The following is a 17,213-nucleotide window of genomic DNA, read 5'->3' on the forward strand; positions in this document are numbered from 1 at the left end:
AGCTGTTCCAGAAGAATTCGCAGGACTTTAAGCGTCGTTTCGTCACTGTGGATGAAACATGGATACATCACTACACTCCTGAGACCAAAGAACAATCTAAACAATGGGTTACCAAGGGGGAATCTGCGCCAAAAAAGGCGAAGACCGTTCCTTCGGCTGGAAAGATTAAGGCGACTTTTGGGATTCGCAAGGAATAATCCTCATCGACTATCTGGAAAAGGGTAAAACTATTACAGGTGCATATTATTCATCGTTATTGGACCGTTTGAAAACCGAGCTGCAAGAAAAACGCCCACGATTGGCCCACAAAAAAGTCCTTTTCCATCACGACAACGCACCAGCTCACACCTCAGCAGTTGTGGTCGCAAAAAATATGGAAATAGGGTTCCAACTCGTTTCACATCCCCCCTATTCTTGGCTCCCTCGGACTACTATTTGTTCCCCAATATGAAGAAATGGCTGGCGGGAAAAAGATTTTATTCAAACGAGGAGGTGATTGCAGAAACGAGTGGCTATTTTTCAGACTTGGACAAATCCTATTATTCGGAAGGGATCAACAAACTAGAGCAGCGTTGGACGAAGTGTATAAGCCTAAAAGGAGACTATGTTGAAAAATAAAAAAGGTTTACCCCAAAAAATTAAGTAGTTTTTATTTTTGCACGGACTTTTCAAACGACCCTCGTAATTATGTTGCATGTGCATTTTGTAAGATAGAGAAAAGAAGTCTGCTTTCCATTTTATAAAACCATTTGCTCAATTTTAAATGAGTTTAGAATTTCATGAATTTCATTTTTTTTTTTTTTTTATGGCGACTTTAAGGACTACTTCAAAAAATAATTGGAAAATTTAATAAGCCTGACTACTACTGCAAGAATGCATCGGTAAACTGGTGAAGCCTTGTATCTCAGTTTAACTATTGAAATACACTGCTCCACAAAAAAAGTGGCGCACTTTAAAAATGCGTTATTTTTTTTTCTCTGTAACTTTTTTGTTCTACATTTTATTTTAGTTAGCAAATATAAGAAGTATAAAGTTACGTGAGGGCTAAAATAAAATAAAAAATGATCTAAAAGAAATAAAAACCTTTAATTTAACAAAAAAGTACTTCTCAGCAAGAAATGAATTTGAAAAAAAAAGTATTTCTTCCGATTAAAAAAAGAGAAAAAGAATTTTAGTAACGTGTATTGCTCGCATTACTGCATCCAATCTCCTCGGGATACTCCTTATTAAATTTCTCACGAAATCTTGTGTTAATTCCTCCCACATCTCCACCAGAGCACCTCGCAACTCTTCTAAGCACCTGGGAGGATTATTTCTCCATCTTAATCGCCTACCCAGCTCATCCCAAAGATGTTCAATTGGATTTAAATCCGGGCTGCGTGCTGGTCATCTCAGAATACGAATGCCAGTATCGTGGAGATATTGAACAACACAGGCGGCAGTGTGTGGTTGGGCATTATCTTGCATAAAAATAAAATTTTCCCCAATTAATGGTGCATAGGGTATCACATATTGCTGCAAAATTTCCCTCACATACACATCTGCACTCAAGATTGCCCTGTTGAAGACGTGGAGCTCAGTCTAAGCCCCCATAGAAATCCCAGCCCACACCATCACTGAACCACCTCCGAATGGTAGTCTACCAGAAATATTGCACGGAGCGTAGCGCTCCCCAGGCCTTCGGTAAACTCGTCGCCTCACATCAGTTGCGTAGAGAGCAAAACGGGACTCGTCTGAAAAGAGAACGTTTCTCCAATCGTTCCCAGACCAGTTGCGGTGTTCCCTAGCGAACTCTAGACGGGCTCTCCGATGGTCTACGGTGAACAATGGTCCTGTGGCTTGCTTCCTAGGGCGTAAATACATTTCAGCGAGCCTTCTTTGTACATTTTCGGCACTGACTGAACTCCACGAACAGTAAGCAGTGTTTGAGCTGTTTCAGAAGCAGTTGATCCTGATAAATCGGTCATCAAGTGCTTCTGTGGCTCTTCGTCGACCCGAATCTTGTCTGCGAGTGCAGAGGCCTGTCTCCTGGTAACAATGAATGGCTCTACGGACGGTGGTCTCAGGCAACCCTAACGTTCGTGCTGCGTACCGCTGACTCCGTCCATCCTCAACTAATGCAATAATACGGGCCACTTGCTCTGCTGTAATTGAGAGTTTGCAATGCTTTCAGCTTGAAAAAAGTCGAAACGCAACTGTAGAGGTCAATAAATTTATTTACTGTTGAGGTCAAGTTCACGTTGTTGTTTACACAAAAAGACCGAAGGGGATTAAACGAAGAATTGCTTCTCTATTTACAAGAAACTTTGGGCCTTGATTCGATTAATTGTTCCCTGACAGTTTATGAAAATAATTAAAACTAATAATCTTTACCCAAAATGTGATAAAACAAAAAATAAACGCTTTTTTCAAAGTGCGCCACTTTTTTTGTGGAGCAGTTTATGTGATCTTTGATAATTTTATTGTTGAATAATTAACAATTTGTACTTTTCAGATAACCAGTTTGTGTTTTAAGCCGCGTCAACATCTGAGATTATTGGCGCCCGGAACTTTTTTTCAGCCCCTCCGGACAGTGTTCTGTCCATACAGACAATACTGTTCATCATCACCGTACAGTGAGCTGTAAGAAGCTCCTAGAAAGAGAAAATCTAAGGGTCAGCAACTGGATTCGAACCCGGGTCCTCCGCGTGGGAGTCCAGTATGCTAATCCCACCTTGAGTATTATTTTTAGGATAATTTTGATGTGTTTTTGAGTTTGTTTAAAATAAATATCGTTGGAAAATTAAAGAAAATTTAATTTAACCATTTTCTTTTCCATTTTCATGATTTTTATTAAAGGCTTGTAATTAAGATTGACTATCTAAGTTAAAATCAAATTAAATAATACATGATAAATTAAAAATCAACCAGCGATTGTGGATTGGATTTGCCATACGAGGTGTGGCTATTAAATAACGAGACTGATACTGCTACAGAGGAACTATGCATGCGCCAAATCGCTAACGACCGACAGCTGTGCAGCGTCTCACGTGTTTGTAGAGAAATCAGTCTGACCGGAACCGTCATTTATGTAAGAGGTGTTAGTTTCGATTTGCCGAAAACATGATACTTCACTTGTAGGTGAGTAACGAATTGTCGTGAAATTTCACATGAAACTGGGTAAAACCGCTAATGAAACTGAAAGAAGTTTATGGCGACGAATGTTTATCACTTGCGCGAGTTTTTGAGTGGTTCAAGCGTTTCCAAGATGGCCGAGAAGACGTCGAAGATGATGACCACCCGGATCGCCCTTCCACGTCCAAAACGGATGAAAATATCGATTATAATTAATCAACATTACTACCGTGAGGTGCTTGCTTAACTCCGTGAAAGGGTAAGGAAAAACCCCACCCAATTTGTGGAAGTACAAGTCACGGGGTTCTCCACCAAGACAACGGCGCCGGCTCACACTGCATTGTCTGGTCAAGATGTTTCTAGCCAAGTACAACATCCCAGTTTTTGGCCATCCGCCCTTATTCGTCTGTCCTGGCCCCATGTGACTTTAGATCTGTTCCCCAAAGTCAAATCTGCATTAAAAGGAACACGATTTCAGTCCGTTGAAGCTGTAAAAAAAAAAAGCGGCACGCGTCATGCAGGAGCTGACAGAAAAAGACTTCCAGCACTGTTCTGAACAATGGTAAATTCGCATGGAGCGTTGTAGGGATAGGGGAGTGGTGTATATTGAAGGTGATAATAACTAAATATGTATAAATTTAAAATAAAATGTTTTGCAGCAATAGTCTCGTTATTTAATAGCCACACCTCGTATGTGTCTGAACTTCATCTAGGGAGTGAACAAGTTAGGTTCTGTAAAATTCAAATTTAAATTTTAAGAATTTGACATTAAATGTAATAAATTTTTACTAACACACTACTTGCATGTTCCAACTTGTGTCGATGAAGAGACCCGTTACATTCGGATTTTCGGCGCGACATGTGATCGCTTTACCATCATCGTCCGTGGCCGGCACAAAGCTGAGCGTGCTCGTAGTGACATTAGCCTGTTCACCGTTCTGCTCCTGCCAACAGAAGCGTCCAATAAATCTGGTCAGCAACAGTTACAAGATTATATCCTACTGATTAAAGATTTAAAAAAAAATTATTGGTGTCTTGGAGTGCTGGGGGTTGATAGAGTCCTCGACGGCTGTCCATTGTTCTTACCAATCTTGCTTCTTACCTTTTCGCACGTTGCTAATTATTTTCTACACTTTTTCAATTTTAAATTCTGTCCAATTTTCATCTATTTCTTGACACAACATCAGTTTTTGCCTCCATGCTGAATTAGAAGCAGGAAAACATTTTTTCACGGGTCGAACGAAATATAAAGATTTAAAAAATGTTAGATACAAAAACGATTCATTTAAATCAGCGTTTCCCAACCTTTTATTTTTGGCTCGCGAACCATTTGGTAATACAATTATGCTAAATTGTACCACTTCGTAAAAATACTCCATGAAAGACAATTTTAATGCTGTTAAATGTGCTATTATATTTTCTCGTATATCTTGAGACAGTCTAACAGAGACTTGAGACAGAGCCAAAAAACGGTTGGGAAACGATGATTTAGGTGAACAAAATTTTATAACAGAATTTTTTTAATGAATAAGTGTAATAAACAAAAAAATAAAATAGGACTATCATTTTTGTTTTAAACTAATGGGACGTTTTCAGGCGCTTTGCATCCGGCTCTACACTTGTATTACAGCTATTCTTAACACATCCTCCCAAATGTAAATCACTCAATCTTGATTTCTCATCTAATAATTTCATCACATTGTATGTTAATTATTTATAATTTAATATTCTATTTCTATTAAAGCACAAGAATGTCTAAAATGAATTAAATATTAAGTTAAATAGCTAATACTGAAAGATTAATCGCGGACCGCATAAATTCATTACGCGGGCCGTATGTTGGCCATGTCTACCACCCACTCTAGAGAAACTTATCGTTTCAGTCCAGTGATGGCTCTATAAGAACTCCCTTTTTCTAGATGAATTCCTCCGCCTTGTAACCCACTTTTACTGTGTCTCCAAACACCCAAGACTGTAGTTTTAATGAGAGCACGAGATGATTGTTTTATATTAAACGTTTTATAGCAGCTAAGAATTTTTGAGGGTTCTTATAGTTTTCAAGTCGGCTTGTTGGGTGTATAAATTGATTTAGAAAAAAAAACGGCATGACTGCTTGCAGATGTTGCTAGAGCAATGAAGCCCTAATGTCTTAAATAAGAAATTCTGAATCGAATGACACCTCATTCATGAAAATAGGTCCACGCGTTTAGGCGCTACGTCCTTTACCAAAAACGTAACAACAAGAACAAGAACAAGAAGAATTTCTGAAAATGCCGTTTTTGCTCATTTTCAGCAACTTTTTCTCTTGAAATCTATTAGAACTAAATTGTTTCAAAACAAAAATTACAGTTATAAAGGAGGGTTTGCCCTGTACAGGGTGATCCAGTAAATATTGTCCATAGGCCTACTGTGTGTAGTACATCTAAAGTGGAGTTCAATGACGTATTGGCCAACTTCATGTTTTTCACTGTTTTTGAGTGACGTCACTTTAATTTTTTTTTTTTTCTGAAATCATTACTTTTTTGCAATAAAAATGTTATTACTCAGAAAGTTTTAGTCCGAATTCGATTCTGATGACACGGTTAGAAAGACAGATAAATTTTCTATAAATTGATATCATTTCGAAGCATCGTACTTAAACATTAAATTCATATAGTTTGTATTTACACCAAATTACAATTTCACACATAACTGCACTGTTGAAAATGATAAAAATGTTAATAAGTCTTAACAACCCTTTGAACCCACTAACAGATAATCCGGAATCTGAAATTAACCAATACAACTAGGTATCTTATAAATAAACTTCCCTGATCTGTTAGACTTGGTTCTTCAAAATTTTCTATTATACCCTATTTGAAACTGAGAAAATTAACCTTCGATTATAAAAATAGCCCTTGTTTGAAATATTTCTTAACATTTTCTCAAATATTTCAGAGAGATCAAAAGTAAATGTTTAAAGTGCAATTTGTAACCTTTGCCTTCCTTATTTTAAGACAATCTACTTTAAAAATTGACTACTGGTTCATCTAAAAGAGTTTCTAATGAATTAAAGAACTTGATAACTAACACTGTTGAGTGCTCGTGAACACGTTTTCTAGCAAAGCAAACGTAATTTCTCATACGAAGATAAGAGGAATCCTGGAAAATGATATACCGTTAGAAAGCCCATTAGACAAGGAAACTTTTACTAAAAAGTGCCAGCACCTAGGTCTGATAATGATCACGTAAGGGCCTAATGAGTTTTCTTAAAAAATTTCGATTACTTTTATTTTTCCAGTATCCAGGAGGAAGATTGAGGCTGTTTGGAGAATGACTTGTGCTTCGAAATGGTGTCAATTTTTAGAAAATTTCTCTGTCTTTCTAACCGTATCGTCAGAATTGAATTTGGACTGAAACTTTCTGAGTAATAACATTTTTATTGCAAAAAAGTAATGATTTTAGAAAACAAATTTAAAGTGACGTCACTCAAGAACAGTGGAAAATATGAAGTTGGCCAATACGCCATTGAACTCCACTTTAGATGTACTACACACAGTAGGCCTATGGACAATACTTACTGGTTCATCCTGCGTAATAAAAAAAATTGTCAAAGTTGGGTGTTTTCAACGTTACGCTTTTTCGTACAGTTCAACCCTTTTACAGTCCTACCGGACAGTTCTAATCAAGTGAATTAACCGCACATTCTTCAAGCGGGACTAAACATCCAACTACCACATTAGGTCTTAACTGCTTAAATCCGAAAAACTGCAAAGAATAGGCGTTGGTTTTTGTGATATACATAATTAGGTAGTTAGATCTGTGACAAAAAAGAAAAATTATTATAAATAAATAAGTAAATCAACAGAAAAAATACTTATAATACAGCAATGCTAAATATTTGTGAGCGAAAAAATGTTTAAACTGTAGCATTATAATCTGGAGAGGACTTTGGGTTATCTAGTTGGAAAAGAAATGAAGACTGACTTACCTTGGCTCTTCTGAGCAAACGATTGCCCTTATACCAGGTGATGACAGCGGCAGGTCGAGAGCCAGCCGTTTCACAGGTGATCTCGTAGCGCTGGTCGGCCACCAGCAATGGCGGCTTGTTCACGATGTTCACCACCAACGGCCTCACTGTAACCCAGAACGAGAGTAACTTCGTAAACTACAAGAAATATTAATTAGTGAATCAATTAATAACGATGACGGCTCATGGTTGCACATACTCCAGTTAAAAAATTATACGCAAAATTTTGGAATATTTCTTCATAAGATAATGTCAAAAACTGAATTTTATTTAATGGTTTTAACACTAAACCTACTACGACCGGTCAATTGACCGTTTTTTAAATTTGATTTAAATTTTCTAATTACAGCGTTATCATACCGCCATTAAACTTCACGACTTTTCCTAAGATATGTATACAATTGTTTTTTTAATATTCACTTCTTTTCCTAATATTTGATTTTTGAGAAAAATACCGTCTTAACTACCGCCAACGGTCATTTGACCGGCTGAATATTTTTATTTTATTTATTTATTTGATAATGCATTTATCGGATTATTGTTTGCATGTGGTGCATATGAGGCAAAAAATGAACGATGTTGCCCTTTTCACTGGAACAAAAATAGGGACGAGCATTCTTCTCAAACACTGTGAGCAGAAATGTATAGACGGAAATTGTGAGGTTTATTCGAGAGGATCAAAGAAATCATCGCTTATAAACCGATAAATTTGCTTTGATTTCTAAATTTTCGAACAAATTCGTAGAGAACAGTCAAAACTGTTCTAACCAAGAGCATATATCTCTTCCAAGGACGTTTGTTCCCAACAAAGTCAAGATGCAGATTTACTCAGTACATGCCAAATAAACCGGACAAATTTGGTATCAAATCTTGGCTAGCGTTCGGTGCAATAAAAGGCTTTCCATTTTTGGAAAAACGTGAAAGCAGAGAACCTATAGTTCCGCTTGGGGAGTTGGTCGCTCTGAAATTAGCAGAAATGCATACAGCTCGTGGAGGAAATATAACCGTGGAAAATCTCGGAGATGGCCTCAACAAATAGTTTTCAATATCCTAGACTTAGCCCCGGGATAAATGCGTGGATTTTATATCAAAAACTACCGGAAGTGAAATTTCAACGCAAAATTTGGTGTTACCATTGCAAAAGCATGACAAATATTAGTACACGAACAAGTGGTCGGGAAATAGCCAAATAAGATACTGCAAAGGCAATAAGACTAAAAAATGATGTCTAAACTGTAAAAAATACGTATGCGGGAAATTTGCAATTGAGAAGCCTATAATTATAAAAAATGATGCAAAAAAGAGTAAAATCTAGGAGATTTATTTTTAAACAAAAGAAACTACGCTTTTTCATTGTTAAATAATTATTGTATTTATTCTAAAATAAGTAATTGAAATGATTTTAAAGTCCGGTCATTTGACCGGTCACGGTAGGAATAGTTATGCATAAATGTCGGTAGGTTTAGTGTTAATATAAATTATCAATATTTTTATTAATCACTAGGAAACCTAAAAACCAAAGAAATTTTGAATTTTAAACTGATTTTATTTAAAACAAAACAAAAAGCAATGAACAATGGACAGATCTGTCGAAAACATTATTATTATTTATTGGCTGTTACCAAAGCTATGCCTGCCGAATTTTTGGCGTATTTTAGAAATGCAACCATCACCAGCAGCGTTTCAGAGCTCAAAATAACCGAATAATAACGCGAACAAATTTTGTGAACGTTTGATTTCGCGTAATATAGTAGTAACATGAAATTCCACCAAATAATTTTTTGGGTTAAAAGGGGATTTAAGTGCAATATGGGTTGATTACTTGTTTAATAATTATTATTATATTTTTTAATTGTTTTTTTTATTGTTAAACTGTGACCTGGGCTGTATTTCAAATTTGGAATTGATTTAATTCATATTATTCAAGAAATAATTAGTAAATCAATATAGGGAAGAGATTAGCTAAGTGGTTAGCGTATAATGGATTCGAACGCAGAGATACCAGGTTCAAATCCAGTTGCCAGCTTCTTACAAAAAAAAAAAACTCCGAGCACCAATGACCACAAATATTTTGGTATTTCAGATTAGAGTTAATAATAAAAGAATAAAATCGTGACATAAACATGAGTAGAGAAAATTCATAACTTTAAATGTTTCTTTGTTAATACGAACTGTTTTTTTTACTTAAATTAATATTTCACAAAAATGTGTAATATTAATAAGTAATAACTGAAAACAGATAAGTAAATATGATAAAATCAAATGGCGGCTAGTACTTAAAAAAAAAAAAATTCTGGGGATTGTTTTCTAATACTTGGATGGGCAGTTTATAAAGAGCATAAGTCAAAGATATTCACTTTAGAAGTTCAACAATTGGGGTGAGGGTTGGTCTAGTGGGTAAGAGTGTGGCTTCGTATGTGGGAGATCACCGGTTCGTATCCAGCGTATGCGCTAATTTTTATTTGTTAGGAAAAATTGTTTGCAGTAAAGTAAGTTCTTCTGCACTCGTCCATGACTTCTAATTGGTAGATGGACGTTAAGCCCCCCCCTGAAAAAATAGGCGTTTACTTTGCTAGATGTTCCTATACCCTCTAAATTAGATTAATCAATTTTTATAAATGTTATACTTGTTAAAATAATAACTAGTAGGATGTAGAAAATATACCAATTTCAGTCATGATTTATTATTGTGCCAAGCTTTCGACCAAGGGACTAGGTCATCAGAGCTTATTATCTATGAAATATTTTACATTCTATAAGGTTGGTGTATCTTCTCTTTCGTCTGCTTATGAAACATCAAAATTTCCTTTCTCTTATTTCCGTTTTGTTGTAAACAGAAACTTATTTATTTAAAAAAACAAGCAAAAGGAAATTCGATCGTGATTTTAGTTATTCTTAATAGAATAACTAATAATTCAGTATTTTGCTTACTTATTTTTTAACGAAGTTCAGTTTGTTTACTAATTGGTAGAGCAACATTTGAGAGAAGAGCTAGCGGCAAACACTTCATAGCGAGGTAACATATATCTGTTCTAAAACTTTTATTTTGAAGTACAAACATACTGAACTGCAACAAGTATAACCCCTAGCACATACTCTATCAAGAGACGAACTTTTATTCATTTTATTTACTACCATAAACTTCTTTTTTTAAATTATTATTCTTGCTTTAAATATGAGTAATAAGTTATAGGTGGCTCCCATTTCATTTTAAAATGACGTATTATGCTCAACTAGTGCTGTAATAATAACACTAAATAGTAATATTACAATGCAACAAAAATACAAGTTTTCGTGACAGGCTGTAACATTAATAACAAACCCAATCATTCACCCGTCTATACTTGCTTTAATTTTTATATTTGACTAGACTTATTTTTGTGTTAATATTTGTGTTACGTTGTTGAATTTTATATTTATCAGAGCAATTGGAAATTAGGGATAGTACTTAATGTGTGTTAAAGAAATATAGTTTTGTTATTAACTGGGAAAGCTAACTTTTAATGATTTATTTTTGACGCGTGCCGCTTTTTCTTTCACAGCTTCAACGGGCTGAAATCCGTGTTCCTTTTAATGCAGATTTGACTTTGGGGAACAGATCAAAAAGTCACATGTTGTACTTGGCTAGAAACGTCTTAACAGACAATGCAGTGTGAGCCGGCGCCGTTGTCTTGATGGAGAACCCCGTGACTTGTTCTTCTCTACAAATCGGGTCATTTTTTTCCTTACTCTTTTCACGGAGTTGACCAAGCACCTCACGGCTAGTAATGTTGATTAATTATAATCGATATTTTCATCCGTTTTGGACGTGGAAGGGCGACCCGGGCGGGGTCATCATCTCCGACGTCTTCTCGACCATCTTGGAAACGCTTGAATCATTCAAAAACTTCCGCACGTGATAAACATTCATCGCCCATAAACTTCTTTTAATAAAAGATAAGTTTCAGTAGCTGTTTTACCCAGTTTTGATGTGAAATTTCACGACAATTCGTTGCTCTACTACACATGTAGCATCATGTTTTCGGGCAAAACAAAACTAACACCTCTTACACAAACGACGGTTCCGGTCAGACAGATTTCTCTACAAAACACGTGAGACGCTGTAAATCGAAAGAGAAGGCTTTACGCTGCACAGCTGTCGGTCGTTAGGATTTTCTGTAGCAGCATCAGTCTCGTTATTTAATAGCCACACTCGTCCTATTTTTTTAGTAGCTCTGCATTACTAATATTATTACAACGGCCCTATCGCTCTGCATAATTAGTAAAACTTCCAATTAATGAATTAATGAGATAATCAACTAAACGAGAGTGCATTTTCCAATGTATATTTAATGCAATGAGATTATAGGCTAAAAATGTAGCTTGTTCGTACTAATCAAGGCACTGTACTCCTGCTGCAGCATCCTTAATTTCTGGCTCTGGAGTATTTATAAAGTTATGTAGCCGAGTTGTAAGGCCGTTGTGTGAGTGGAGGATATACTCTCCTTACAGTTCTACAACGGCTCCTTCCAAGCCAGCACGTACGCTTCTCTCTTTTTTTTTTCCATCTATTTGCCGTCTTTATTAGAAACGGAAGTAGACGCATTGCTATGGCGGTCGTGACTCGCCTAACTGTCGACTCTATGGAGAATTTCTATATTGTGAAGTCCAGATCATTTAACTAATGAGTTGTATAAAAAAAAGCTCGTTTTTCAATAACCTTATTCCCTTTTCAGATATTTCCATTCTCTAACTAGGTAACGAGAAATATTACGATCGAATATGAAATGCTCATGTTGAGGTAATGAAATGGCTTTATTACCTGAAAGCGTTTTATGATTTTATAATGAAAGCTTCACCCGCTACGTTAAGTGTTACACAAGATGATTTTTTTTTAAAAGATTTTAGACAAGGAACTGCATTTTATTGATTTAAAGGTTTCCCCAGCTTTTAAAATCGTCATTAAATATGAAACAAATTTCATTGTCAGATTTGCACGTTTTATATTGACAAAATTGTTTAGTGCACTAAATGACTGCACAGCTTCAGCACTGTTTTGCTAGTTTGCCTTAGAAATCAAGAGCCGTTTTATTAATTGTAGTAAGAAATTCAAAATGCATTTTCTAAAGCATCATCCACTTTGTGTTCATTTTAAGACGGCTCAAATGCATTTCATGCTTAAACGGTTGATCTGAGCCAAAAATGGTAGAGGTGAAATTTGTTGCCCGTCACCTATAGTTTCAGAATATGTGACTTGATTTTAGATTCCTGCTCGCATACGCGGCTGACGCGTGACCAAAAGTGAGGGTTTGCAGTTGACCCCTATTTTCATATACACAGTTTTAAAGAGTATAAAAAGTTATGAAAGAAACCGGAAACCGCAATTCGATACCTTCAAAATTAAAGGTGCTTAGGCCATTTCAAATTCTGGTTCTTATTAATCATATATTTCATATATTAATCATATTTCAATTTTTTAACTTGTTATCAAAGAGAAAGAAGAGCTCGCGATAGGTCATTTTTATGTATTTTTTCATCCCTTTTCTACCGAAAATATTGCCAAGGCAGTAAGGCTAGAATTTTTCTTAATATCGGGAAATAAGTCGTTTTCCGAGTGATTTTTCTAAGAGCTTTAGATGTTCTCAAGCATACACAAAATGGCTACAAAATAATTTTACCCTTATACAAACAAGGTTTAATAATTATTTGGTAATTTTGGGAGAGTTGCGTTTAGTTTATCAAAAAAATTGGAAACCTCCTGCCACATAGGGTTAAGTTATGGTCCTTGGGGGAACAACAGCGAAACCCCCCCCCCCCCCCAATACCTGAAACAGTAAGTATCGCTGAAAAGGGAAAAACTATGCCTCAATTATAGGCAGACAGTCACTAAGAAGGAAAGAGAAAGGAGAAGCAGTATAATTATTTTATTCTATCTAGTTCAAATTAACGGGGCAATCAGTCAAATTATGTTGCACCAGCAAAAGACCTCATACAGTTGATAGCCAAAAAGGAAAAATAAAAGAAAATTCTAGATAGATTATGAAATAATACATTAACCACAAAAAAAACTGATAATTACATTGAAAACCCAGCTGGCCAAAAATATGTAATATGTTTCCTAACAATTATAAATGGGCATATGAAAATTACAGACAAGGTCGACCCTTTGCCAGTATTAGACATGGTTGGGGACAGTGTCTGTCCTAGATACAGTTTCGAGACTCCGTTTCAGGTGATCCTCAGATCGAGGAATGAATGGAGGGTAAACTGGACCGAACAGTGCCAGAAGGGAGTCATGTGGTTTACGGATGGCTCCAAGATGGCCTGCGGGACCGGAGCTGGAGTGTATGGGGCTAAACCTAAGGCACTCATTGAGAGTACTCTTGGGAGATACGCTACTGTATTTCAGGCCGAGGTCTTTGCCATTAGAGCTTGCGCTGGGGAAAATCTGCGAATGGATCTTAGAAATAGGGAAATTTGCATTTTTTCGGACCGTCAAGCGGCACTGAAGGCTCTCTCTTCCTTCAGAATTACCTCTTCCCTGGTCTGGGAATGTAAAAAGGCCCTAGATCAACTGGCTAGGCACAACAAACTCCGATTGGAATGGGTGCCGGGCCATATGGGGATCAAGGGGAACGAAATAGCTGATCAGCTGGCCAGGAATGGAGCTAATACTCCCTTCACTGGACCGGAACCAGTCCTGGGGATCACTAGGGGTGCAGTTCGTGAGGCTCTCAGAGACTGGATCTGGAGAGAACACGAAAAGTACTGGGTGATGCTTCCAGGGGTCAAACACAGCAAGAGGGTTATGCCCTTGTTGTGCAAACAAAGAACTAAAGTGACTCTAGGTTTAGGCAGGAATCAGATTACTCTGATTACAGGCCTACTCACGGGGCACGGAAGGTTCAGAAAGCACCTGCACAAGATAGGGCTTATTAGCTCGGAACCTTTGTGCAGATTGTGCCAGGAAGAGGAGGAAACGGCCTCTCACCTGTTGTTCGATTGCGTTGCAATTGAGAGACTGCGCTATGACATCTTTGGAACCCTGAGGCCAAAGGAGATAACAGCGCAGAAGGAACTAGTAGGGAAAACTCTCGACCTTCTTAGGAGGGGAGGTTTCACCTACTAGGTTTAAGGGGAAGGCACAATAAGCCTCGTGTGGCTGCAGTGCCGTGGGGATAGGGTCCCGCCCCGTCTTTCCAAAATCTAAACAATTATAAATAATATTAATAATAAAAAAAATTAATGTTCAAAATAAAACTGGCTCACTTCTCAAATGGTCCAATTTTCTTTTACCTAGTTTCCCACCAGCGCTGGGGTCACTGCCACACGTACCGCTCTCCTTCAAATCAACTTCGAATTTGACAGACCAGGTTCTCACTCCGTGTGTCTGTGCTTGGCTTTAGTATGCTGCAAAAAATCTTGCCGGCTTAATTCTGCGTGGTTAAAGCAAGCTATTCCAGATTCAAAATTATTTGTTCCTTCAATACATGTGTCGTTCCAAGCGTCAGAACCAACTCTTCTGTATTAACCTTTTATTTCCCAGCTTCCACTGCCTGCTGCAATCCTTGATCTTCTCTCTTCTTTTCTATAGTTATTTTTCTTTGTCTTCTAATTCTTTTATTTTTCCCACTACTGCTAAGCATAATTTTTTAGTAAACAAAATTACATTCACTTTATTAGAAGGTGCCCAAAAAAATGACTGACCCCCCCCCCTCAACGAAAAATATATATATCATGGTTACTAAAATTAGTTATTATTTTTTTCCCTTTTTGATTTTTATTATTTTTTGTTTTTTTTTTTTTTGTTTTGCTTATTCAAACTTTTACTGCCTCCATCTCCTCCACTAGGGTGACCGACCTGCTTATTATTTTCTTTTCAACCCATAACATGATCAATATCTTTCATTTAAAGGATGAAGCTTATTTCTTAATTTACCAAATAATGCACTCTGCAGCTTGTGCAGCATGTACTGTGTCTTCAATGATGCCATATCAGATTCAGAGAGCAGTAGAAACCTCCTGGCTAACCTGGCTTGCGAGCCAGGGGAGGCACCTAGATAAGGGAAGTTTATTTGTAAGACACCTAGTTGTATTGGTAAATACCTAATTCAGATATAAGGATCATCTGCTTGAGGGTTCAAAGATTCACATGCTTATCTATTTCATCTGTGTAGTTATGTGTGAAATTATAATTTGGAGTAAATACAAACTATATGAATTTTTGTTTAAGTACTTATTTAAAATATTTCCTAACATTTTGTCAAGTATTTCAGAGAGATCAAAAGTAAATGTTTAAAGTACAATTTGTAACCTTTGACTTCCTTATTTTAAGGCAGCCTACTTTAAAATAATTGATTACTGATCCATTTAAAAGAGTATTCAATGAAGTAAACAACTTGATAAGCTAACACTGTTGAGTGCTCGTGAACACGTTTTCTTGCAAAACAAACGTAATTTCTCATACGAAGATAAGAGGAATCCTGGAAAATGATATACCGTTAGAAAGCCCATTAGACAAGGAAACTTTTATAAAAAGTGCCAGCACCTAGGTCTGATAATGATCACGCAAGGGCCTAATGAGTTTTCTTCAAAAATTTCGATTACTTTTATTTTTCCAGTATCCAGGAGGAAGATTGAGGCTGTTTGGAGAATGATTTATGCTTCAAAATGGTATCAATTTTTAGAAAATTTATCTGTCTTTCTAAGCGCATCATCAGAGTTGAATTCAGACTAAAACTTTTTGAGTAATAACATTTTTATTGCAAAAAAATAATGATTTTAGAAAAAAAAAAATTGAGTGACGTCACTCAAGAACAGTAGAAAATATGAAGTTGGCCAATACGTCATTGAACTCCATTTTAGATGTACTACACACAGTAGTATATAAATAAATAAATTTTGCCTTTGAATTCTTAAAAATCAAATATAATTACAATTCGCAATCCAAATTATATCCAGTTCAAGTCAAGTCATCAGTGTATATATAAATTTCAATCTTATAAATCAAAACATTATACAAATATTATTTCTAATTTAAATGTATACCAATTCCAAGTCAAAGTCAACACCAATTCGTCAAAACTTTTCATCATTTATTTAAGAATAAATTAAATAAATATCTTTATTATCCTTTAAAAAAAATGTAATATATCCTAATTTGAAATACAGTCCAGGCCAGTTTAACATTAAAAATTAATCATTTTCTCAGCGGCGGGTGTTGGTCTAGTGGTCAAGAGTGTGGCTTTATATGCGGGAGATTGCCAGTTCGAATCCCGCGTATGACTACTTTTTATTTGTTAGAAAAAAATAAAAATTGTTTATAGTAAAGTATGAGCTTCCGTACACAACAGCTAATTGGTAGTTGGATGTTAAGCCACGCCTGAAAAAATAGGCGATTACTTTACTCTTAAATACTTTTCTTACCTAATGAGAAAAATTAATATTTCTTTATTAAGGAAAAATCAAAATGGTCTTTTACGTATTTCTCCAATCTTTGGAGCCTCATTAAGGGCTCCTAATGTTGTTTGCAAACACCAAAAATTTAGTAGAAGCAACCTTCAAAATTGGCATTAAAATAAAAAAGAAACTGTTTTTAATAGGACTGTCCAGTAAATTTCTGAAATCTCTTTGGCTGAAGTGCCTTGCGAACACAGTAGAACTTGGGCTGATTTAATAGTAAAGCGGGAATATATTAAAAATGTAGAAAAATCTATAATTATACAGGGTGATCCATTTAAAACGCACCAATCGCTAATAACTTTTTAGGAAAGCGGAAATTCGAAAAAACCCATTAAATAAACTATATGTTTTTATTGGTCTAGTTTTCAAATTTTCCACCCCCGATGCTGTATCTTCATTTTGGGCGGAGTTACGGCCAAAAAACTGATCAAGCTTTCATAAGGACCACTAGTTTTGACAATGATTATGAAAACTACATAGAAAACTGTGAAAAATGACGTTAACCCCGTTTCGATATCCCTAATATTTGTCGAGATATTTAAGATCAAAGTTACAATTTTATCTATTCGTGATCGGTTTTCAATATTAATTTTCCACCAGAAATACACGTTTTGGGGAGGTCCTCTGGCCGTATAAAATGTTATTGGTG

At 36.1% G+C, this 17,213-nt stretch overlaps 1 protein-coding gene across 1 annotated transcript in view; it reads right to left on the bottom strand.

Annotated features, from left to right (window-relative positions):
• side-II (sidestep II transmembrane protein) overlaps nt 1-17,213 on the bottom strand; it is a 63,962-nt gene that overhangs the window by 34,879 nt on the left and 11,870 nt on the right. The window contains exons 4-5 of the mRNA XM_074143471.1: nt 7,085-7,230; nt 3,908-4,058 (exon numbers count right to left, since the gene is read on the bottom strand). Of these exons, the coding sequence (XP_073999572.1) occupies nt 3,908-4,058; nt 7,085-7,230 (297 nt within the window). The remainder of the gene's footprint in view (nt 1-3,907; nt 4,059-7,084; nt 7,231-17,213) is intronic.

This window comes from Rhodnius prolixus, unplaced genomic scaffold (genome assembly GCF_049639745.1).
Source record: "Rhodnius prolixus isolate KJV_2025 unplaced genomic scaffold, Rpr scaffold_12, whole genome shotgun sequence".
NCBI lineage: Eukaryota > Metazoa > Arthropoda > Insecta > Hemiptera > Reduviidae > Rhodnius > Rhodnius prolixus.